This window comes from Paroedura picta, chromosome 10 (assembly GCF_049243985.1).
Source record: "Paroedura picta isolate Pp20150507F chromosome 10, Ppicta_v3.0, whole genome shotgun sequence".
NCBI classification, from domain to species: domain Eukaryota; kingdom Metazoa; phylum Chordata; class Lepidosauria; order Squamata; family Gekkonidae; genus Paroedura; species Paroedura picta.
The window spans coordinates 67,983,941-68,009,541 of NC_135378.1; the positions used below are offsets into that span (position 1 = coordinate 67,983,941).

At 45.4% G+C, this 25,601-nt stretch overlaps 3 protein-coding genes across 10 annotated transcripts in view; 1 reads left to right on the forward strand and 2 right to left on the reverse strand.

The window, feature by feature from the left end:
- The window catches only part of LEF1 (lymphoid enhancer binding factor 1), a 106,036-nt gene extending 103,075 nt beyond the window's left edge, over positions 1–2,961 (forward strand). For 7 of the 8 annotated variants that reach the window (XR_013224881.1, XM_077300643.1, XM_077300642.1 and 4 more), the window contains one exon: positions 1,802–2,961. Coding sequence is in view for 4 of the 8 variants with exons in the window: in XM_077300642.1 (XP_077156757.1) it covers positions 1,802–1,881 (80 nt within the window). In the remaining 4 variants the exon portion in view is untranslated. The remainder of the gene's footprint in view (positions 1–1,801) is intronic. The other variant, XR_013224880.1, reaches the window with a different exon arrangement.
- Positions 1–21,651, reverse strand: part of RPL34 (ribosomal protein L34) — a 305,621-nt gene extending 283,970 nt beyond the window's left edge. The window contains exon 1 of the mRNA XM_077300652.1: positions 21,640–21,651. The gene's annotated coding sequence lies outside the window, so the exon portion shown is untranslated. The remainder of the gene's footprint in view (positions 1–21,639) is intronic.
- Positions 5,247–24,551, reverse strand: HADH (hydroxyacyl-CoA dehydrogenase). The gene is made up of 8 exons (XM_077300648.1): positions 24,322–24,551; positions 20,086–20,214; positions 17,315–17,472; positions 15,606–15,732; positions 13,464–13,553; positions 11,040–11,112; positions 7,410–7,526; positions 5,247–5,799 (listed from the first exon to the last, which is right to left on the reverse strand). The coding sequence occupies exons 1-8, from the start codon at positions 24,436–24,438 to the stop codon at positions 5,684–5,686; spliced, it is 927 nt and encodes a 308-aa protein (XP_077156763.1). The 5' UTR covers positions 24,439–24,551; the 3' UTR covers positions 5,247–5,683.
- Positions 24,552–25,601: the final 1,050 nt, after the last annotated feature.

The following is a 25,601-nucleotide window of genomic DNA, read 5'->3' on the forward strand; positions in this document are numbered from 1 at the left end:
CAAGGGAAGAGAGCCAGATTATTGTCTGTGTTTAAATAACTTGGGGCGCAAATACAATATCATAGAATCATAGAATCACAGAATCATAGAGTTGGAAGGGGCCATACAGGCCATCTAGTCCAACCCCCTGCTCAACGCAGGATCAGCCCTAAGCACCCTAAAGCATCCAAGAAAAGTGTGTATCCAACCTTTGCTTGAAGACTGCCATATCATTATCCTCACATGTGTGGCTGTGTGAATAGGTTCAGGAGGATCTTGTCTTCACATTCATCGGCCATCCCCTTCCCTGAACATGTACTCCAAAAAATCATTGAACTGGCACGTGGATTTAAAAACATCAGGCTTCATTAGGCATACGCGTAAAATATAACAGGAGCGTTATTAAGCAGCTCACTAAGATTATATGGTGACCTCGGCTCCCCTCCCCCAGCGACTGCTTAATTTTGAAGGGAAAGGCCATGATGGAGAATGTGTAAGCCATTCAGCATTGGGGCTTGACACTGGGCACTTGTTGGGGAGGGGGCTTCTAATACCGTCTTCTGCATTGTCAAGTTTGAGTTGGTGGCAGATTGTTTCTATGGCTGTTTCTTTGGTGAATTGGGTAACACCTGCATCTTAGTGGAAGAGCCCCTGCTTTGTATGAAGAAGGTTCCAGCCTTGGCAACTTTAATAAAAAGGAACAATAGGTGACTGGGGGAGGCATAGTATAGCTTGATCTCCTCAAATCTCAGAAGCTAAGCTGGGTCCATAGATGGTTGAGAGACCATCAAGGACAACTCTGCCGAGGAAGGCAATGGCAAACTCCCTCTGCTTGCGTCTTAAAAGACACACACACTAGGCAACAGGAAAAACCTCTCAGAGAACATGAAAAGCCACTGTCTGATGGACACATGGCCTGACTCAATATAAGGCAGATTCATTTGTGCAAGGTATTTGTTGAAAACGGAGCTACTGTATGCAGAACATGCAGTACATGCTATTCATGCAAAAGGTCCCAATTTTAGTCTACAGTCTCTGGAATTGAAAAGAGGTTTGGTAGCAGAGCAGGGGAAGATCTCTGACCTTGGAGACCAGCTGCCAGCAGAACCAGTGTTAAGCTAGGGTTGCCAGCACTGCCTTGGCAAATGCTGGGAGATTTGGAGGACGATGCCTGGAGAGGGCGGAGTTTGGGGAGAAGAGGATGTTACTCCTGATTGAAGGGTAGAGTTCTGCAGAGCCTGCAAAAGGGAGCTCCTCCGCCAGGCATATGGTTGAGGTCAATTGAAGTTAAACAGCATAGACTGGGCTCCCGAACCTCCCTCCCTTGAACCCAAATGCCTGAACTGACCAACCATGGGCCTGTTAGTGTTTGCTCTGTTAGAATGTTATTTTCTCTGTTTATTTACCGTTGCCCTTCATTCAATATAGTCATTGAGCTTGATGTATTGTTCTTGTTTTCGTTCCGTGTGAACCACCGTGGGCCTTAGGGGATGGTGGTATATAAATGCACTAAATTATTTATTTAGAGACCACAGCGGCACAGGGAAATTCCTAAACCACTGTTAGGGAGGCCATTTTCCACCTGGTTCTTTCTCCTCCTTGGTGTTCTGAAGTGGCAGGGGGTTTAGTTGCCATGGGGCAGGCCACTTCATCTACAGTTTCATGATAATACAAGCCCAATTCTCAGCATTATTTTGTAAGCATTACAGAACGAATGTGCTTCAAAGCTTTTTGTAACTCTCTAAAGTGCCACATAAATGCATTAAAAACATTTTTTGTTTCTTTTTTGTCTAAATGTGTCTTCCATTCTCCTGTCTTGCAGGTGGAAAGAGAAACACTTTTTCGACGTGCAAAGCAAAAGCAGCAGCATCAGGGCCCCTTCTTGAAATGGAAGCTTGTTAAATTTCCAGGCATGTCCTTCACCTGCACGGACCACCACTAAGGAGTATGTCTCGGATGTCTGAACTCGCCCTATTGTCACTGCTAAAGACACTGAACCATAAAGACAATCACTGCCATGTCCTTTTCACTACCACGGACCCCTAAAACTGAGACCCTAAAAAAAAGCAAGGCGACCATTTGAGATCTATCCCCATTCGCAGAGAAGCTTCTCGCCTTCCCTCCGCCTTACGCACTCCTTCATTTGTATGTCACACGTTTGTCTAGACCGAGTCAACATCAAAACTCTTCAGCCAGCAGACTGGTGTGACCTGACAATGGCCGCTTCCATCCTGGCCCTTCGCAGAGAAGGAACAGAATTGATTTGCTGAGGAAGGCACAGTCCAATTTTATTTAACGGTGTAAAAGGATCAATCTTTAGCTTTTAAAAAAGAAAACTTGAATGCTTTTATATTTTAGTTATTTCGTTGGTGTATATTTTTATTGTCCTTGTGGTTTTGAAATAAGCATCAAACGTCTTGAATCTATTGTTTGTTTTTTAAAAAATAAAAGGCAATCCCTAATTTTTTTTTCTTTTTCACTAAAGAGGAACAATCGAAAGAGTATGTGGGGTTTTTTTCCCCCCCTCAGTTAATAGTTGTAGCATAATTCCTCATTTTCTGGATATGGAGTCTTATAATTGCACCAATCAGCTGGTCAGTAGCTGTGTTGATTCCATCCCACCCCATTCATGTCCTCTGTGCGTGTGAAGCCAACAAACCTAATCAGATCTGACTGCAGTGAGCTCTCCTCCTCCTCTCCTCCCGCCCTGAATTTCCTTGTATAAAAGGCCCAGCACTTGAATTATTATTACTTCAATTGTTCTGTATTTGTATCTGTTTTTGTTAGCCTGTTTAGTGGGATTTTATGCCAGTTGTTGAAATGAGCATTGATGTATCCATTTTTTTTTAGTCAAGGCACAGCCTTTGCCAAAAAAAACCCCAATTGTTATATATTTTTTGTCATTCCAGTTTGAGTTAATGTGCTGAGCATTTGTTTTTTTTTAATAAAAGCTTTGTAATAAAACTATAAAATACTTTTTGATGGGCTGAAGATGAGTCTTCATTGGATTCAACATGTTCGACAGAGGACCAGTGGAAAAGTATTTGAAGGCATTTCTTCCTTTCCTGACTTGTGTACTCAGGGCGCAAGCCATTTGGACATTCAGTAAATTTTGACTTGGGATGCAATTCTAGGCATGCTTGGGATTAAACAAAAAACAAGACGAGGGGAGAGAAATGTTATATTACGGGGAACAGAAAACAAAAAGCCTAACTGGAAATAATTCGGACCTAAAAGGTTGAAAGTGTGTAAACTAAACCAGGAGTAGTCAACCTGTGGTCCTCCAGATGTTCATGCACTACAATTCCCATGAGCCCCTGCCAGCAAATCAGACTGCCACTCTGTGGCCAATTCTGTGCTGGGTGGGGGGAGACCAGGCAGGCACTCGTATGGCAGTGGGGCTAATCCCTGCTTCCACATGATATTGCCACCCGCCTGCCCCCTCCCAGGGCTGCTGCACTTTAGGGCTCTGTTGCGCCACCTTCCTTAGCCAGGCACAGGCCTGTGTGGATACCTGCAACATGCCGGCAGGGACAAATCCCACTTTCCTGCAAATAATTTTTAAAAAACACTGCTGCCCCTCACACCCTAGCTGTGTCTGTCGGGGGAAGTGATGGAGCATACAGCTCCCCCACAATGCACCAGCGGCAGCCCAGAGTGGCGCCACTGTTGCAGAATCAGTCTATATGTTCTTTTCTACAGATCATGTAGAATCTGAATTGGAAGGGAGCAGTTTGGTGTAGTGGTTAGGAGTCCGGACTTCTAATCTGGCATGCTGGGTTCAATTCTGCGCTCCCCCACATGCAGCCAGCTGGGTCACCTTGGGATCACCATGGCACTGATAAAACTGTTCTCCCTAGTTCGGTGGCAGTCATGCCTATGCCATGCAAAGCCAAAAATGGGCTAGGAATGGCTGGTGAGTAGTAATGGTTACAAGTGGGCATAGTCTCATCCAGGGTTTTGTGAGGGCCCTGGGTTTCCCAAATGGGTGGAAATCAATTTTTAATCTATTTTTTAATTTGTTAAACTATATATGGTCATGTCAACCTCCCCCCCTCCCATGGCAGATTATGGGCCTGGAGGGGGTGGGAAGGGGAGGGGCCCTAGGTGGGATGTACATAGCTATGTTTCCCAATCATATTCCACAATTGCTGCACTTCTGGGGTTTCTCAGTGGTAAAATTGTTGAGAAAGGCTGGTCTAACCCAATACTGGTGATGAACACCAGAACTCCACTTGAAGAGACAAACTGGCTGAGCAACTCTGCAGCTTGCACAGGGCAGACCGTTCCTTACAAAGGCTATATCCCTATTGCATTTGTAATCCTCCCCTTCCTTTCAGGGATGAATCTCTTCTAGCAGTGGGACTCTGTGGTAGGCTATGCTGAAAAGCACCCAGGGAGATGCACAGCCAAGGAGGAGCCAGCTGAGCCAGGGCTTCTGTTCCAGCACTGCTTGTGTGGCTGTAGCTCCTGTTGTCACTTAGATCTGTGAAGGCATCCAGTGGATCTTGTTCCAGACCTTTGCCCAGAAACTCACTGAGAAAAGAAAGAATGGTGAAAAGTGCCAGTTTTAAGGGAAAGTCACTCCCTAAGTGCTGACAGAATTTGTAATGCACCTAAGCTGCTTGAGCTAGGAAGGCTATTATAACTTTCCTTAACAATCAACCATTTCAGCTAAATAATGCTTTCTTTTAAAAAAGAAAACAACTATAAAATAGTGCCCTTCTGAAATTAAACTAAGCTTCATTTGAATGTGAGTGAACTGATTTCAGCTGGTGACGCTAGTCACAATTATGCAGAAGTTGCTTCAGCAGTGAAATTGACTAAGGAGGTGGTGAGCTTCCCCTCACTGGGAGTCTTCAAGCAGCAGCTGGACAGATACTTATCCTGGATGCTAGAGGCTGAACCTGCTTTGAGCAAGGGGTCAGACTAGATGGCCTGTAGAAGAAGAAGAGTTGGTTCTTATATGCTGCTTTTCTCTACCCGAAGGAGGCTCAAAGCAGCTTACAGTCGGCTTCCCTTTCCTCTGCCCACAACAGACACCCTGTGGGGTGGGTGAGGCTGAGAGAGCCCTGATATTCCTGCCCGGTCAGAAAAGCAATTCTATGACAACTTTCATGTTGCTTCCCAGAACAGGAAGAACATTTCAGGGGCCATTTTGGGCTACAGTAGGAAGAAGAAAGGATGAACTGCCATCAAGAATCACCTGCAGAAATGCTCTGTGAAATCCAAAGGAGAATATGCGCACACAAAGAAACACACAGGTCTCACTGTTGATTCTCTTTGAATTAATAGCTGAATTGCAAAACTGCTTGAGGTTTCAAGTGTCATACTGCCACCCAGTGGACAATACCCAATATAACAAAAAAGCAATAACATTCATTGTGTCTTAAAATAGTCTTCGGCCTAATTTTATTTGCACAGAGACTTGGGACTTTTTCCCCCCTAGTTCAACAGGCTGTTACAAACCCGTGAACTCCACTTGGAACAATATCATGAACCTGATTAAGGCAGCCTAGAGAAAGGCACGGTGGTGTTTGAAGCTCAAACGGCCAGGAAATAATCTTATCCAAAGAAAAATCAATTGCCTTAGACACGGCCATCAAAACGTACAGCAGAGATAGTGGTGTTTGTTTGTTTAAGTCCACGGCTCTTCTCCCGTCCCCGGATCAGCCTGGGAACACACTGCAGATTGGGAAGTTCACTAGTATTTGTAAAACCCTTCTCCAGTTTTCCTCCCCAGTTTCTTCTCTTCGACAAGCTTATTCACCAGCGGACTAGGAGCAAAGAGAGGATTGCCAGGCTCCAACTGATGCCACCCTAGCAAAAATGAAAGGAAAAAAAAATCCATTCACTGAATTCACACTATGACTATTCCCGCACATCTGTAACAAAAGGATCAACATTGGTATGAATATTTAGTTTGACTCAAGTTTCACCAACACTTCCACAGTTGCAAGTAAAGAAATGCAGAAATAAGTGAGAGGGTATTGGTAGAATGGAGTGATGATTACGAGCGGAAAGGCTAATGAGATTTTTCAGTTTAGAAAAAAATTAAGTTTGTCGAATTCCTTGCCAGGGGATGTAGCAACTTTAAGTAGGGCTTTGATTCATGGTGGAGAGATCCACAAATGGCTATTAGCCCTTTTGTATAGAGCGGCTCCACAGTGAAGAGACAGCAAACCTATGAATACCAGTGCCAGGAATCAGCAGCAGCAGCATTGGTTTTTAAACCACGTTTTTCTCTACCGGAAGGAGTCTCAAAGCAGCTTACAATCTCCTCCCCTTCCTCTCCGCAAAACAAGGCACCTTGTGAGACAGGTGCTTTGAGAGAACTGACTGGCCCCAGGTCACCCAGCTGCCCACATGGGGAGGGATGGGGAATCAAACCCTGCTTGTCAGATTAGAGCTTCTATGCCCTGGGGGCTGGTTGGTTGCTTTTTTGCCAACAGAGGGAACTGGTTGGCTGCTGTGTGAGATGCTGATCTACATGGACCATTGTTTTGATCCAGCAGAGCTCTTGTTATGTAAAGAGCATATATGGTGCCTATGTCAGCTCAAATGAGCTCCTATACTCCGAACACCAGAGGACTACATCTGCATTGGGATTCTGAAAATCCATCTTAGGAACAGGTTCTCTTTCCCCTTCGATAGTCAAACCTTGGGGCAGGTCTTAAACCATCTTGGTCCATATGCAGATGAACAAATCCTTGCGACAGCACTCTTGTGAAACCAGATTGCACAGCAGCCCTCTGTGAAGAGTGCTATGCACAACATGCCTTAAGTGAAACAGGCTGTGGGGAGATTCAAGTGGGTAGCCGTGTTGCTCTGAAGCAGCACAACAAGACAAAAAACAGAGTCCAACGGTACCTTTAAGACCATCAAAGATTTATTCAAGGCGTGAGCTTTCAAGTGCAAGAACTCTCATAGTCTGAGGAAGAGTGCTTGCACTCGAAAGCTCACACCTTGAATAAATCTTTGTTGGTCTTAAAGGTGCCACTGGACTCAGATTTTGTTTTCTTAGGCTGTGGGGAGGTATTTGTTACACACATTTTTTTTCTGCCAGTGGGATGACATTTTTTACTACACTGATATGGACTTCTCCGTATTCTCATAAACATCTCCATTCCTTGCTGTCTGTACTGTTTCCTAAGGCAGCCAATTCCTAAAAAGGTCAAAGATTCAGTTCGGATTCAAAGGTCAAAGATTCAGTCCCTTATGTCAGGAGAGCTCACACTCTCCCTTTGCATCTGAACATTTGGATTCCTTCCTGACTTTTCCGTTCTTTGTTTTAATATCACTGCTTACCTGCAAACCACACAAGCCCAAAATAACCATTTATAAGAACGTGGGGAAAGCTCAGGATCAGCACAGCATTAGGGGTAGCAAGTTGGCTCAAGGAAAGAAAACAGGACAGGAAAATGCCATACCATCTATAATATATTTAGTGGTATCCAAGCCAACATAGTCCAAAAGCTCAAACGGGCCCATGGGGTAGCCTGCCCCCAACTTCATGGCAACATCAATGTCTTCCTTTGACGCATCTCCTAGAGCAAAGATCAACAGTCAGATGAACACAGTTGTGCATATGTTCTCTCCCTTTTAATCATTAAGAGAGCGGTTCATTATGGTGGCCTCAGTAAAGCCAATGGGAGCCACTGATGTAAGGTGACCAGACTGTCCCACTTTTGGAGGGACATCTGGGGGCACCTGGCAAATTGTACTTATGTTGAAATTATGGAGCCACAAAAAGTTTCATAGAATGCATAGAACGTAATAATAGTATATAATTACAATACAATAATTACAATACTATTTTTGCGTTCTATGAAACTTTTTGTGGCTCCATATAGACCAAATTTTTAATCAAGGACTCCCCCCCCCCCCCCGGTCAATGGTGTCCCACTTTACTAATGTTAAAATCTGGTCACCTTACACTGATGTCTAGCAGTGGGTCTGCTTACCTGCAGACCTGCACTAGGAAGGCAGTTTCCCAGTACTTTTAAGCAAGGGCTGGGTAGTCAACCAAAGCAACATCAGGCTCCAGCAGGTCAAGAGGTCTCGTCAGCCTGTCCCTATCCATCCACAGTCATGGGGTTACAACCCTGGGAGCTGCATCAGGAGATTACAAGAAGGGTGGCCTATTCAACTGCAAAAGGTGACTCACCTGAGAGTCAGCATGCTAGTGAGCAGCAAGCAAATAAGATATCTGGGGCTAAATGTTCCAATAATTGCTGGAGTCTACTCATTGTGCTTTGTCCAAGAGCCCCCCTAATGCCAGCTGCTATTACTGAAGCCAGGTGGAGGTGGTATCATCCAGCCACCCACCTAGACTCAGTTCCTTGCAATGCAACCTTTACATACAATGTTAATGCATATGTGCATCTGTTTTTAAATTGTTGGTAGCCAGTTTGTTTTGTCTGAAAAACCCAAGGTAAAGATGTAATTTCCAAACCCCCAGTAGATAAGGCCAGACTGTACTCATCTCATGGCTGTTATGCCCATGTCGGGATTACAGTTCAAAAATCCCTAACTGAGATCACAGGAACGACAGCATAGAGACATCTAACTGAATTCAATACAATGATCAGGAAGGGCAGAGAAGTTTCTCCTGAAAGGCAGCTTGGCCATCACAACTGGCCTTCCCCTGAAGATCAGTGTCAACCCAAGTGGGGACAGACCTGGCACCATTCAAAGAGGCTAGGTCAATGACCTGCATGAACTCCGCATGTGCCCAAAATTTTGGTGAAGGGCAGGAATTCCCCAACAGATACTCAGGATTCCCTTGGCAGATGAAGCAACATGGAAAACAGTACTTAGAGGCAAAAGAAGCTGGAAACACCCTGAACAAGAGTATCTCCTTGCTCTGGTCAATTAAAAAGCAAAACAACAACAACAACAAAAACCACACCTCCCATCTATTGTTTATTTATTTTATTATTTCAATTTTTAGTCTGCCGCTCCCAATTGGCTCTTCCCCATATAAGCATAAGCCTCCCCATTCTTGGCACAAAGGTAATAAATAAATACCTAAATACCCCTTAAATTTCATTACAGTTTTCTCCCCAAAAATGCGAAAGCCCCTACTTTTGTATTGTTAGGAAGTCACAGCAAAAGCTGAAATCAAAACACTGACAAGAGATGCAATTAAAAATTCGTTTCATGAGAAAAGTCACCTCCAGTTTTCCTGCCTTGTAAATTTAAAACTGTTACAGATTTTTTTGTACTCTGGAAAGCAACATTTAGCTGAGGTTTTTCATATGGTGATATTTGAAAAAGAACAAAAGGTAACTTCCACATTGCCACTCATTTACTTAAAAAAAAAACCCCAAAACAAAAACACCACTCTAATTTGCTCTTATTCTGTCTTTGAGAAGTAATTAGCCTTATTTGTTGATGGGTAGGAAGCAGCATGCTTAATTTGTTTTTCAGGAACTGGAGTCACTTTTTAAACTACAAAGGGAGTTCTTAAATATTTAACAGAGATTTACAGAGCTCCTGATAATGGCAGTCTTTCATCTATAAGGGAAGGCTGCTTTCCCTTAAAAAACAACAGCGGAAATAACATCCATAATAACACGCAGCCGTGAAAAGTGCTTAAGCCTGAACCGTTTTTTACAAAGTAAGTTTCTCTTTTGCTTTTCATGCAGCAAGTTTGTCGTCTCCGAAGCAGACAAGAGTTTGCCCCCCCCCCCCCCCATAAAAAACTAGTATCTTGCTTTGGAAGTCTGGAAGAGAAGACTTTCCTCCATGCCACCACAAAACAGGTGGGGAGAGAAACTTCCAGCACTTTGTGCTATCCGTTAATCAGCTGAACAGATTCCTGGACCTCGGAAACGTGGATCATGGCGTCCGAGGGCCAGCAGAGCATGGGAAAAGGGAACCAGTTTATGTCCTTTGGCGTTGCGCAAGCTGAATGCAGGGAACTAGAAAAGAGCAGCGCTGCACATCTAGCAGATCTAGCAGCAAGCAGTTGAAGAGCCAGCAGGTCAGAACAGATCTGGGCTGCCTGGTCTAGGCCATGGGGGGGGGCGAAACTGTGGCAGGGGCGCATGGAAAGTGTAGTCCATGGATGTCTGGAAAGCCACAGTCTGCCACCTCTGGTCTAGGAAAAAGCTCTTCCCTAACTAAGCTGCTTCCTCCAGTCTTTTCATGCACATAAGCATCACCTCTGAACCCACAATTCTACACAGAGAGGGATAACAGTATTCCTTTCTTTTATATCCTACTGTATTTTGCCACCTGGACCCAAGTCCACAATGATAGCAGACTGGAGTTTATTTATTTATTAAACTTATATACCGCCGCTCCCAGCAAGCTGGCTCATGCGCGGTTTACAATAACAGATAAAACAACACAATTCCAATAATAAAAAACCCATACAATAAAACTACAGTATTCAATAAATAACAAATCACATGGCGATAAAGCAAGAATTAACTCCTCCCCAATGAATGGGCCACAATAGCCGATATGGGTATGATCATGAAAATAAGGATGGGAAAAAGCAAAAGCAGGGGAATAGATCTTCCAGCGACTGCCGACTCAAGTCTACCACCAAGCCCAGGAGACAGAAAAGCCCCCCCCCCCGGGGGGAACAAGTGTCATCATGTTGAAGCCAACCTCTGGTGACTCCAGCAAGGGGCTTTCAAGGTAAGTGATTAAGCACAGGTAGTTTGCATTGGCCTTCTTCTGTACAGTCTTCCTTGTTGGTCTCCCTGCCAAATATTGACCCTGCTTACCTCCCAAGAACTTGAGAGTAGGCTATACCATGATGCCTTCCCTCCCTCTTTGGCCCGTATATAAATACAAAACGACAGAACACGCTCTTAAGACCCTACAAGATGCCGCCTCCCTTTTTGGCCATCAGGGCACAGCTGACTGATGACAACCCGTAGGGGTTTCAAGGCAAGAGAACTTCAGAGGTGGTTTGCCATTGTCTCCTTCTGTGTAGCTACCTTGACCTTCCATGAGGGTCTCCCGTCCAAGTACTCACTGGGCCAGCCCTGCTTAGCTTGAAAGATTGGGTTAGCCTGGGTTATCCAACATCTCATGTTTACCTCTCTCAAAAAGCCGAACAGATTCCACCAGGTAAGGCACAAGGAGTCTATTGACCACAAAACCGGGAGTGTCCTGTGGACAGAGAGACAAGGCTGAGACATAGATCCATGTTGCAATCCAATGATATGTCAGAATATCAAGAAGAGCTCGTTCCCACAAGAGAGAAACTCAGTGAGGGATGGACCAAGAGGAGTGAAGCGCTTCTGGTCATTCACAGGGTGCCAAGCCACAGTGCTTCATCTCCATCATTCTGCTTCTGAAGGAGCCATCTCTGCCCTAGCATACATCTCTCTAGCACATACCTCCTCAAGGAGTTCATCTGCATCTCTTTTGACATCTGAAAACTTTACATGGAACAAGTCTCTGAAGAGGTGTTGGGCGTAAGTTCTAAATTAATAAACACAACTGTTCCAGCTCACTGACAAAGTCTATGCTGTTCCCATTCCTTTCCGTTTTCTTACCCACAGATTGCTGCATGGTTCAACATGCCTTGTTCTTTCCAAAACACTGACTCTCTGTTGACAGAAGGCACTAGGAAAACCCTTCTTCTACCAACATTACACAACTCTTGTCACTTCTGCCCAGGCTCACAACAGGAGCTGGTCTGTTGTGGTGGTGAAGCCCCCTTGTGGCCACCAGCCGCAACTGCTGCTTTAGCACTTGGAAAACTGTATTGGAGAGGGCTTTAACCTCCCAATGAAGTCACACATTGAAACTTGCCATAAAATCTAGAAGGACTTTGTTTTTTGGGGGAGGGCCATTCACATTTCAGGGCAATGGATACACAAGCTGCAAGGATCCTCAAAGCACCTGCTGGAACAGAGACCAGAGCCATCTGTGGAACTGCCCAGAGACAGTTTTGGGAAGAATAAGGGTTAACAGGTTGAAATATAATCATGATAAATTGAAGATTCAACTGGCGGGGGAAGGCCTGACATAGGAAATGGATTATCCCCTGTTGTGGTGGACAGAGTTGATTCTCCATCAAGGAGAAGCTTCATAGCTTTGGGGTGCTGCTGGACATAAGTCAGGGGGACCTTCCACCAGCTTTTGCTGGTAAGCTAGCTCCTGTCCTTCCTGAGCAGAAGAGATCTTGCCACTGTATGCCCTGGTAACATCTTTGTTGATCACTGCAATGTGCTCTATGTAGGACCTTGAAGACTGCCTAGAAACCACAGTTGGTGTCACAATGTTGTGGCCACTAGGGTTATGTGCTTTGGCCGCTGAAGCAGCCATTCAAGGCTGAAGCGGCCAGCGCCGTGGTGCAGGGGGGGAGGGGTGGTGCTGGTCACTTCGGGCTCAAATGGCCACTTTGGCGGCCAAAGCGCACAATCCTAGTACTGAGTGCTGACTGAAGTGGGTCACAGGGACCATATCACTCCAGTCTTGGTCCATCTACCCTTGCTTCCAAATCAGTTCCAGACTCAATTCAGGGTGCTGATATTGTTCTTGAAAGTCTTATACAGCCAGGGATCAACATACCTTAAGGACCATCTTCTTCCATGTGAACCTACCCATGCACACTCCAGTCATCTAAGGCAGGGATAGTCAACCTGTGGTCCTCCAGATGTTCGTGGACTACAATTCCCATGAGCCCCTGCCATCGTTTGGCAGGGGCTCATGGGAATTGTAGTCCATGAACATCTGGAGGACCACAGGTTGACTACCCCTGATCTAAGGGGCCCTGTTGCAGTTGCTCCCATCATCAGGGAGGCAATCCAAGATCATGGCACCAAAACTTTGGAGGTCCATTCCCTAGGAGATTTATCCGTGTCCTCTGCCAGTAGGTTAAGATTTTGGTTGGCAAGCCCCCAATAACTGTTATTGGCCCTCCACCCTATCTGTGGTATTGTGTATGTCCTTTTATTGGATTATTTTAGAATGTTAAGTGCTGTTTTTAATTGTTCAACCATTTTGATGTTTTCATGTGCAGCATCTTGGGGACTCCGAGCGGGTGGAAAGGTGGTATAAAAGTTTAAAATAAAACAAACACCTCCCAGTACAATAAACAAATGTATTGGTACTTGCAAGATTTCATTTAATTCACTACCTAGCAACCTGTTACCCATTGAATGGTTTTAAAAAAACAAACACAACGCTACTCTGTTATAGGTCAGAGCAGAGAATCCTTAACGAACACCCAAAACAAACCTCTAGAAATTAACCTCTTTAGCTGCTTGTAACTCAATTTTTTAAATTAATATTTTAATTTTCAAACCACCCTTTCCCATGAGCTCAGGTCGGTTTACAACACATACTATAAAATTCTCAGTCATAAACATATAACATAAACATATAACATAAAACAATCTGTTGCTGCTATTAAAATTGCTTAAATTACAGGTTTTAGATTTTTGCTTACAGATTCAGGTGGTGTTCATTTTAGCTTAGAAGCTTGTTGGCCCTTTACAAGATGTACGTACCTTGCAAGTCACAGGAGTTTTCCCCAGTGCTCTGGTAAAGTCCATGAGAGATTCAAAAGTCTTCTGGCTGGTCATTGGTGCCTTGACAACCTAGAGAAAAAGTCATAGTTTGCTCTCAATAAGTGTCACTTGTGTCAATAGGAAGCACTCTTCCAAAAACTAACCACTTTGTGATACACTAATTAAAACAGTCACTCATACTTAATTAGTTCCTCAGACTAGGGGTGGAATCCAGCCAGCTTTCCCACCAGTGAAGCAGTGAGGAGGGAATACCATTTGACCACCAAAAACACCATAACGAGAATAATGGAACCTGCATAAATAAAATCGTAAGACTGGAGGGTGTAGTAAGGAGGGGAATTTGGTGTGTATAATCAAGAAAGCTGGCTGGATCCAATCTCGGCAGATCTCAGAAGCTAACCAAGGTCAGCCCCGGCTAGTATATGGAAGGGAAACCACCAAGGAATAGGACCGTTGGAGGCAGGCAATGGCAAACCACCTCTGAATGTCTCTGGCCTTGAAAACCCTATGGCGGTGGTCCCCAACCACCGGGCAGTGACCCAGTGCCAGGCCACGGTTCCCTCTCCCCGCCCCCACCCCACAGTGAGAAACTTCCCAGGCCGCAAGCTTACGGCCCAGGAAGCTTCTTTTTGCGGGAGGGGGGAGCAGGAAGCACAGTCACCAGCGCAAATGTGCATGCGCGGCAAGTCCTATGAGGATAGGTTGAGGGACTTGGGAATGTTCAGCCTGGAGAAAAGGAGGTTGAGAGGGGACATGATAGCCGTCTTTAAGTATTTGAAAGGTTGTCACTTGGAGGAGGGCAGGATGCTGTTCCCATTGGCTGCAGAGGAGAGGACACACAGTAAAGGGTTTAAACTACAAGTACAACATTATAGGCTTGATATCAGGAAAACAATTTTCACAGTCAGAGTAGTTCAGCAGTGGAATAGGCTGCCTAAGGAGGTGGTGAGCTCCCCCTCACTGGCAGTCTCCAAGCAAAGGTTGGATACACACTTTTCTTGGATGCTTTAGGATGCTTTGGGCTGATCCTGCATTGAGCAGGGGGTTGGACTAGATGGCCTATATGGCCCCTTCCAACTCTATGATTCTATGAATCTATGATTATGAGATAGAACATTTTATGATTTTAGGATATCCTTTTGAGGTATCAAAGGACCAATTTTCTCACAAGTGAGAGGCAGAGTATAGCTTTATTCATGTATGTATAATTTCTTTCAATGTTAAAAGGTACTAATTTTGAGCATTTATGTCTAGGAACAACCACTGAGGAAAATTCCCTTTGAAAACGGAAGATATCTGAAACCCGTTCTGGTTGGATGCTACAATAAACCTACATAATAAGAGACTTTTTACTTTTCTTTATACAATATTAATTTTGTTAATATTGTTAGTAGCCTTGGGATAAGTTTTTTTTCTCTTTTAGTGGTGGGGACATGTACAAGAACTACAGACTATACCAGGGGTAGTCAAACTGCGGCCCTCCAGATGTCCATGGACTACAATTCCCAGAAGCCTCTGCCAGCATTCGCTGGCAGGGGCTCCTGGGAATTGTAGTCCATGGACATCTGGAGGGCCGCAGTTTGACTACCCCTGGACTATACCTTAGATGGGATCCGGTTTCCTAGCTGTCCACAGCGTGCTTTAACCTCTGCCTCCACAACAGAATTTCAGGACTACAAGTGGGATGTATGAGAATTGGCAGTGTTGTGGGTAATAAATCAGCCTATGATCTAGATCTAGTTTTGAATACCCACTTCCTGGGTGGGCTTGATCCAGTCACACACTCCCCGCCTATTCTATCCTCATAGGACCGTTACAAGGTTAAAACGGAAAAAGGACAAGCCCTCGGTGTGGAGAAAGGTCAGATATAATAAATGAAGCAGATAAAATAAAAGAGAAGTGAAAAGGGCTATGCTTCTACCCTATTTAAACATGGTCCACCCACACTCTTAATAAAGCAGTCTTCACCTTCCTGGGGCCCCAAAAACAAGCTTCTGGATCAGATTAGCAGTTCAAAGTTTTTGTTTGTTTGTTTGTTTAAAGACCCTGAACACTACAACAACAGCCATGTGTATTTCCAAGCTGGTATTTTCCCGCAGAATATCTGAGAAGACCCCTTACCTCAACAAGCTTCATCAAAGGCACAGGGTTGAAGAAGTGTAGGCCCCCAAAACGGTCCTGCCTAGTAGTAGCATTGGCCATCTCTGTAATGGGCAAGGATGAAGTGTTACTGGCAAATATCGTGTGTCTGTGGGGAAACAATGCACAAGGGGCGTGAGAGGCATCTCAAGGGCGGAAAGGCTACTTTATGATTCAGTAATAATTATTATTTATTAAACTTCTATATCGCCCTCCCAGAACAGGCTCAGGATGGCAAAATTATTATTTAAAATAATAAAACAAACAGAACGGCCCTTGTAATTCATGTAGGATTCTGCAAGAAAGAAATCCACTTTTTTCTCCTCTGAAAACACAGCATTATGATAAGTGGATTCACCAGACTGCTCTGCTCCCAGTAATCTCATCCCCGCCCCCACCCCTGTCTTACTGTGTTGCATATTTTTTCAGAGGGTATCTAGTAGGGATGGGAACTAAAGGGTTCATGAGCCCAAATTCAGCACTCACTTGGCCAAATTTGTAGCTCCTGAACCAACATTTTCTCTGGGTCAGTGATTAAGAGCATCAGACTAGTATTGGGAAGATCCAGGTTCGAATCCCCCCCCCCCCACTGGTGCCATGGAAGTTCACTGGGTGTTCTTGGGCCTGTCACACTCTTTCAGCCTAACCTTCCTCGCAGGGTTGTTGTGAGGACAAAAGGAAAATCTCTATTGGGGACAAAGGCAGGGAATAAATGGATTAAATAATTTTATAATAAATAGAGCGACTTCCAGGGTCTCAGTTCCTAACCTGCTTCCTGGGAGTTGTGACAAGTCTAAGCCTTACATTTAGACGGTCTTTGAGTGCCTCATGATATCAGACAAGGCTGGGCCACAGAAACAGGTAAAGAGATTGGTGCCCACTTTCTGTCACGGAAGAGGAAGAAGGTTATGGCTTGTGCCAGAAGTAGTGGAAGCAAGCATCCACAACGGCTGGAGTGAAGCACTAGGGGACTGATGTCACAGGATCCGAGTTCATAGTAAACTGGTAAACATCCCACCCAGTAGAGAGATGAGCATAGGCACAATCTCAAATATGCCCTTTGCCCTGCAGTCATTCTGCTGATGATTCTGTTGGTCGGCGGGGATGTGTCCCAACGCTGTTCACTGAAGGGCAGGAGACTTCAGATCCTAAAATAAACCTTTTCAGTACAACATAGGTGGGACTACACTTAAATAATTCCTCAGTGGCGATTCTCTGAAATATTTTAATCTTGGCTCACAAGCAAGATACCAGAGCACTGCTCTACTTTCACCCACTCAGAAGTCAATACCTCCCCCTCAATTCCTCAAGACTTCCCTAGAGAACAGAAGACAAGGTGATCTTCAAATGCTAATTTAATCACGTAATGATTAGAAAGAAAGCGTGCCAGTCTTCCTATGGGGGGGAGGGCAGAATAAAATCTAGTTTTGCCACATATTTTCATTCCTGCATAAACTTCCACGCACTAGAACCCATGATATAGTGGTCTCTAATCTGCAAACATTCATGTTGGAATAATAATGTGCCAGTTCTTCTTTAAAGTGCCACAAGACTTCTTGGGAGAAGAGCCTGTCTGCCTCCTTTACCGCCTCTCCCTGCAAATCCATAGGTGCACACAGCAAAGTAAACTCTCAGGCGACCACCAGGGGGTGGTGGTGCTGCATTCAATTCAAACGATTGTCAGAACATACTCTGGTGCAAACTTATCCAGCGTCTTGAAAAGCTCGTTTTTCACTGCCACATTTTCCACAATGGCCTCCACAACAAGGTCGGTGCTGTGCACAACAGAGACAGGATCTGTGCTTGTCGTCAGGTTCTTTAAGACCTTCTCGATGTACTGAGTCCCTTCCTGAACAATTGAAGATTGGGAAAAAACAAAAACACAAAGATCTATTAATTTCGTTTCACAGATTCCTATTCCAGCTTTAACAAAAAAAAACCAGTTTTATCAATCATAGAAACAATTCTTTTTAAAAAGAAGCAAACGCTAAGTGTAGTAAACACCAACATTATTGTTCACCCCACCTCCAGCAAAAGCTCCAATTCAGAGATCTTGCTGCATGCAAGATTCTCTACATACAAACTGTGAAACAGCCTCTGCATTGCCTCTGCATCCAACAGGAGTTTTGGTGTGCATAGAATTTCTCAAGAATTTAACATTTTCCCGCATTCTTTCTACAAGAAGCTGTAGGGGGCAGACACGCAGTATTCTACAAAGTCATCTGGCCTCATGCAACGGGCAATGAGGGTACTCTCCTCTTACCGATTTAAATCCCAGAAGTAGGATCGACTGCAAGATGAGGCTTATCTATGGCCACTGAACAGGACAGAGCCTTGATAGTGGGAGCAGATGGCTGCGCTTCCAGTCTGTACATGCATGCATGAGGTCTGGAGAAAGGAAGGTTGTCCCTGCTGAGCCCAACCCAGGAACAACTCAACAGAAGACATGAAAACAGAGACCAAAGTAATTCTCCCTTTACAGAACCCTCAGAATCGGGGGGAGGGGGTGATTAGATCTGCCGGAAGCTGGAGGGAGAACCGTGAAACTGGGCATTTTGTAGCATTGAGCAGTTTGGAAAACACAGCATCAGGAAGGTGGGAGGGAATCTAAAACAGTTATGGGAGCTGGGGGTACAGCAGCAGGAGGCAGCATCTCTCTGAATTGCGACATTCTTATTAAATTGGTTTGATCTTCCATGTGAATTAGATGATTAAAATCTGGGTGTAATGCAGCACCAAACCAATGTGGTTAGTGGGGATTTGCAAGGCATGTTTTGCATCTGGGTAAATGGTTTATGTTTTGCTTACACAATGCTGCAGATGGTGGGTGTCTTTAGCAAATTCCAGACAGAGCCAAACTGAGCCATTTATTTCTTTGGATCACAACAGTCCCAGTAATTCTCATCCAACACTAGTACAGAAAGTAGCACAGCTTGGTGTAGTGGTTAGGAGTGTGGACTTCTAATCTGGCATGCCGGGTTCGATTCTGCACTCCCCCACATGCAGCCAGCTAGGTGACCTTAGGCTCGCCAGGGTGCTGATAAAGCTGTTCTGACTGAGCAGTGATATCAGGGCTCTCTCAGCCTCACCCACCTCCCAGGAAAGGGAAAGGTAAGGTGACTGTAACCGCCCCCAAACGGCTGGTTCATTTTGGAGCTTTGCGATTGGTTGGGTTCAGGGGAATGTTCTGGTTCATGCCCATCCCTACTCCTAACCTGAAATGGTATAATTTATATGTGCACCTGTGTATAACAAGTCTAAACTACAATAACTGAAAATTAAGATTTTTAATGAGGTCTGATTGTTCTAGAAGTTACCTCATTGTTACAACCAATATTGTAATGGGATTGGGCTTTACAACTGACTAGTAGGAAACAGAGGCTAGTAACAAAGCCTAGACACCATTTTAGGAGGGGGGGGGGCTCTGCATACATAGTTACCCCACCTTCCATTGCATCCTTACAACAACCTTGCAAGGTACATTAGACTGAGAGAAACAATGAGCCGGAAATCACTCAATAAGTTGAATGGCCAACTGAAATTTAAACCTTGCTCTTCCCAAGTGTAGTCTAATAAACTACTCCAGTGCCCTTCCTGTATAAGGTAAAGGTATCCCCTGTGCAGGCACCGGGTCATGTCTGACCCTTGGGGTGATGCCCTCTAGCGTTTTCATGGCAGATTCAATATGGGGTGGTTTGCCAGTGCCTTCCCCAGTCATTACCGTTTACCCCCCCCCCCCCAGCAAGCTGGGTACTCATTTTGCCGACCTCGAAAGGATGGAAGGCTGAGTCAACCTTGAGCCGGCTGCTGGGATCGAACTCCCAGCCTCATGGGCAGAGTTTCAGACTGCATGTCTGCTGCCTTTCCACTCTGCGCCACAAGAGGTGCCCCTTCCTGTATATGTGGAGCCAAATCCAGCAAGAATAACAATTTGGTTTCCCTGCTTACTGCTCCCTTTTGAACACATCAATAATGCCCATAAAGATGAATTGCAAATGGAAGACAGGTTATACTTGCAGTGTGGTCTTGGGGCTACAGTGTCACACTAGGACCTGTGAGATCCAGTTGTGAATTCCCACACTGCCATGGAATCTCACTAAGTGATCTTGGGCAAGCCACAGGTTCTCAGCTGAACCTACCCAGACAGGGTTGTTGCAAGGCTAAAATGGAGGAGACCAATGTAAGCCACTTTGGGTCCTCTCTGGGGAGAGTGGTGGGGTATAAATGAAGGAAACAAACCCAGAAAGGTGAGTTACAAATGAAAGTCTACTGATGCTCATAGGCTGCTTTTCACAGACATGGAGAAAGTGTGTGTCATTCATGCCAGCTTCTGGAAAGGAATCTGTTAAGAACATTTTATTAATTTGACACTGCTGTACTTGTCTGTCTAAACAGTGGAGATCAAAAGGAACACAGAATAAGTTTGTCACATTTAGCAGCCATATAAATACTAAGATGTCACCTCAGGTTTGTCTGCAAACTTCTTCTTTGCCAGCTTTTTCAGACTCGCCTCAATTCCTTTCCTGGATTTATTTAAAATTTCATCTGTTTGGTCCACCAATATCACAGTGTGGCCAGTTGCTGCGGCAATCTAAAGAAATTGTTTTTAAAGAGAGGTTAGTCCACAATGACAGAGGTCTTCAGAGGAGAAACCATCAAAGCCTAAAGTATGAATAAATCCATTGCCAAGGGCCACGGTTCCGCAAAGACTGCAGCAAACAACAACACAAAAACAACCCAGCACCCTGCAAGGACCCGGCAGGACGGAAAAAGTTAGGGATGTAAATTTCATTTTTTAAGAAAAGCAACCCTTTGATCTATTTAAAATTGTATCATTTAAGCATTAATAAACTCACAATCTAGCACACACTCACATTCTCTCGCTTGTAGAAGTTAGCTATCTGCTACTGATTTCTGTTACAAAAAATTAATGCATCAGTCAGTCTTTATTACGGCTCATGGGCCATTTTGAAGCGGGATAAAAACAGACTAAATATACTAATATAAAATTATCTATATAAACTCTCCATATATCATTTGAAATTAACTTGTTAAAGGGCACTATTGTCAGGAAAACACAAGTTCTGCAGGGACAGATGATCCTGGAAAGGACAGGTAATCCTTTACTAGCCTTTTTAAAACATGTAAGCATTCACAGCAACACGTATACAGCAAGCAAATCCTTACTGCTTAATGTTTTACGCCCCTAGAACAAAAAGCTCCTGGGAGCTTTTTTTAACCCAGTGCCATCTATTCTAACCAGTAGTGGTCCCCCAGCATCTCGGATGGATCTTTCTCTCAATGTAGCTTTTTGCCAGTTTTGTAAGCAAGATGGTCATGACCAAACCTGGAATTCTATACCTGCAAAGGGCTCTGCCTATGAACTGCGACATCGTCGCACAAACAGGCTTGCATTCCGAGAAGCTAGAAAGCTCTGGCCATCCATACAATTTTCAATGGCTCAAGTTATGAACTCAAATCAAAGCACTTTGCCCAGTTGGTGGGATGGTCACAGAACCCCTCTACCCTTTCCCCCAGAAGAAGGAAAAATGGAACCAATGAATGAGAGAATACAAAGCATTTTCCAAGAGGATAGAAGACCCCAGTGCTGGGAGTGGAAAACAGTGCCCAAACCTAATTCAATGCTGGGATGATCTCATATTTATCACTATAAGTAGGAGGGAAGCACCTGCAGTTCACCTGCAGGCAGCGTGTTTGTTCTGTTCTACCAAAGCTGCCAATATCAGTGGGCTAAAGACCAAGCATGCAACAGAATTCAGAACTGACCTCAGGAATCTCCTGTTTTATAACTTTCCCCAAGGCATTGGATGACAATACATTCGCCCAGCATATCAGGTTCTTGCAAAGTGCTCATTTCAGGTTCAACACAATCCGTAATGAACATGACAGAACTATATATAAACCGGGGCTGATCAAAATATGCAATATGTTGCAGTCCTATTGAGTAGTGCCTTTTATTGCACCAGCTAGAAAACTGCCGATCATTATGATAGGCAGAGTGAGCGACCAGGGAAAGATGCTGGCAGGGGCTCATGGGAATTTTAGTCCATGGACATCTGGAGGGCCACAGTTTGCCCACCCCTGCTGTAGAGTGCCAATGAGAGCCCTGGTGAGACATGGTTCCGATGACCCAAGCTCTGCTAGGTCACACACAGAGAGCATGTCAAAAATCTCAAGGTTACCAAGGTAGATAAAAGACAACAGCTTGGATCCAACAACATCTGCAGAAGTAATTGGGAGAGGGGGGAGGACAGCCACTCGCTCAGACGTCACTCGAGATTTCCTCCTGACTAGAACAGTAAATGTATCAGTCAATGTGTGTGTGTGTGTGTTTTTTTTTTTAATCAATAAATGTAGAATTCCAGATGATGAAACCATGCTTGGATTTTTCTGCAGACGGATTTCTTGTTTCCCTGACACTGCAGCCTCCTGCAGCCCATACTGTCTCCAGAAACTCAAAACCAATCTCTGCAACTAGACTGTCCACAAAAGCATTCAGGTGGATCTAAGCCCACTGCTAATTCTAACATGAGATTTGAATACGACAGTTGGTCTCTGAAAGAGCACACACACGTCTACAATAAGCAGCTTTCCAGCTCTACTGGACTCAGGACACGTTCAAAACGCCACATTCTCCAATTCCATTTGTTAACCTCACATCTTGTTTTTGCCTCCACCAGCATGGACTGGCATTCCTGCAAATAAGCTTGCAATGCAAGAGTGGAGATAAAAATCCTAGTTTTTCATTGAGTCTGCCATGAAAACGCTAGAGGGCGTCACCCCAAGGGTCAGGCATGACCCGGTGCTTGCACAGGGGATACCTTTACCTTTAAAAAAAAATCCTCCAAAACACTAGGGCAGGAAAAAAGTGTTTCAAGTGCAAAGACACTAATTTATATAATTTCGCTTGGCCTAGACAAATTATTACCATATATTCCGCTGACTTGTTAGCACAGGACTTCCATGAAGATTTCCATGCTTACTTGCAAGGAGTTGTTGACCTTGAACACAGTCACACCAACAAAGACTGCAGCAATAAGAAATGTTAAGCAATTTTGAGAGACAGGAGGCCCCTTCTGAAACAAGTCCTAAGCAAGGGAGTTCTCATGTGTCTGAACAGAGAAAACAGGATCTCTGGAAACAGCTTAGTTAACCTATCTTGGCAGAGGAAGAATGCAGGAACATGATGCAAACTTAAGCCTGGGGGCTCTCTAGGGCTTGCTGAGACCCATTTTCACTATCAAACTTCAGTCCAGCCACACTAACAAGAATGCCCTGTGCTCTTCCCAAAGATACTTCCCCAATTAAAAGGATACAGCCCAGGGTAGCACATTAAAAAAGATGAAAGCACCGTTTCTAGAACAGGTGGACACAGCAATGAGCATTACCAGCTATACCAAATTTATGTATTTATTAGATTTATATCCCGTCCCTCCCAACAAAGTTGGCTTGGGGCCGCTTACATAAGGTGACCAGACTTTGGTAACTTTGGTAAAGCGGGACACCATTGACCGGGGGGGGGGGGTCTTGATTAAAAATGTGGTCTATATGGAGCAACAAAAAGTTTCATAGAACGCATAGAACGCAAAAATAGTATTGTAATATATTTTTAATTTCAACATAAGTACAATTTGCCAGGTACCCCCAGATGTCCCTCTAAAAGTGGGACAATCTGGTCACCTTACGCTTACAGAATACCGGCTAACAGCCCGATAAAACCATAAAATACACATTGTAGAATGTTTGGTGCCAAAGGCAAACCATCAACAGACAATCCGAGGCAGTGAATGCAATGAGTAATAAGCTAAATGATTGTCCAGTATTATGTTCATATACTTATATGCAGCTGTGATTGTTGCATGGGTTGGAGGCGACATTTGGATGTTGCTGGACAAAGTTTTGTTTTAACTAGTAGAAGATCCTCCATTATTTGCTTCTCCCTCCCAGAATGCAAACAATGTAATCTAACATCTGCGGCAATCAAACTGAACCTTTGGGTATCCAACATCAAAGGCTATAGCCGAAAGGGTCTTTGGACCTGGAATATTTCAAACAACAACACGGTCACACCTGCTGATAAAGGATTCTACAGAAATGGAAGCTCACACAATATCTGGTGTCATCTGGAATGGCCTCCACGAAAAAGGCCCTGTGTGTGATTTTTGCTTCTTTTTCTCTCTGGATTTTGCATGGCCTAACTTGGCTGTTTTACAGCCTTCACCCTAATCTTGGTCGCGAGTCGATTGGAGCTGGAGACGGTTTGCAAAGCCACCTCCCACAAGGCCACCCGCCCCCCACCCCCAAAAGGGCAACGCCTCTGACGGCGCCATCCGGTGCTAAAGGGCCACATTTGTCCACGACCAAGAACAGCGCACTTTGATTCTTCCGAGAAGGCGCACGGCAGTCTGGCCAGGGGCAGAGACCCCGCTGGGCATGAATCCCGCGCGCTGCGGAGGGGGAAAGGCGCAGAGGGCACTCTCCCCCCCCTCCCCCCGGGGGGCCGGCGAGGCAAGTGGCTCGGCACGCCTCCCTTCGCCGTCACTTATTAACCAAGTCCCCGAGAAGCGCTCCTTGGCTCCCTCCCCAAGAGCGTCCTTGCCCCGATCCCGCCACTCCCGCCAGAGGACCTGGCGTCCCTGCTCCCGCCGAGGCCCGGCCGCCCTCCCGACCCGCTCACCTGCGCAATCCCGGCGCCCATCAGGCCGCCCCCGATCACCGTCACATGCTGCACCGCCAGCTTTTTGGCGGCCGCGCTGGACGCTGCGCGCACGACTTGGCGGGTGGCGAAGGCCATGGCGACCACTGGCGAGGCGAGGCGGGCGGGCCGAAGTCGGCTGAAGGAAGGAGGGAGGGAGGAACCAGCGCTTCGCCAAGGTCGCCGATTTGTCTCCGGGCGGAAAGGGAGGCGGGAGCCAAGGCAGCAGCCGTCCCCGCCTCCTCCCAGCTGAGCACGCCTGCTCCTCGGCGCCTTCCAATTCGCTTTCCCGAACTGCTGGCGAGGCTTTGCACGGCATGGCGCGATGAGTGGCGCGCGTCTCGTCTGCCTCAGGAAGAAGAGCAGCGGGGCTTCTGGACAGTCTTCGCCTCATGAATGGCTCGTTTCTCACACCCCCACCTCAGCGGGCTCATATGACAGGCTTTTGGCCAATGCTGGTGGAGAAACTGGGCTCTCGCCCCCCAGAGAGGCATGGGGTGGCAAAACAGCCTCGTTGGCACAGTCTCCCTCCAGTTAAAGAATCCCACACTTTCAAAGAATGGGAGCACAGGTTGGCCAGGCATTAAGGCCAAGTTCTAGTCTGAGGGACTCTTGACTTTGCCGCGCTGTTTCTTCAGGCAGACAACACCGCGATCCTGCCCGAATGCGAACAGATCAGGGGGAGACAGAAACAGCATTCTCCCCCATGCCCACACAATTCACTTGCGCTCTTAGAAGGAATCACACTGTTTTCCACACTGACCATGTTAAACGAGAGCTGCTTTGCATTTATTTTTTAATATCCATACTACTAATCTATGCCCAGTTCTGCAACATAAGCTTTTGCAGACAAGATCCTAGGTTTTTTTTAATGATCAGTTGCCCTCTACATGATTTATGGGTAGAAAAAAACAGTATGGAATCCATGCAGAAAACATGCACATCCTAGTACTTTTTAGTTTAGTTTTTATGTGGGACACATATCTGCTCTGGGGTGACTTTGTCAGGGCCAACCTCCCTCCCTCCCAACCACACAGACAAACAAGACTCCCTCCCCCTCCTCCCCCGCCCGTTTCCCCCCCCAACCCCTTCCCCCCCAAACAAGCAAAGATAAGCACAAATACACTCTCTCCCTTCCCCCCTCCTGCTTACCTGCTGCCTCAATCACCACGGGTCGCAAATACAAATACACGCACGCCCTGACTCCACTCCCCCTCATCTGCTCCTCTGCCAGTGCCTTGGCCCTCATGGGTTGCACAGCA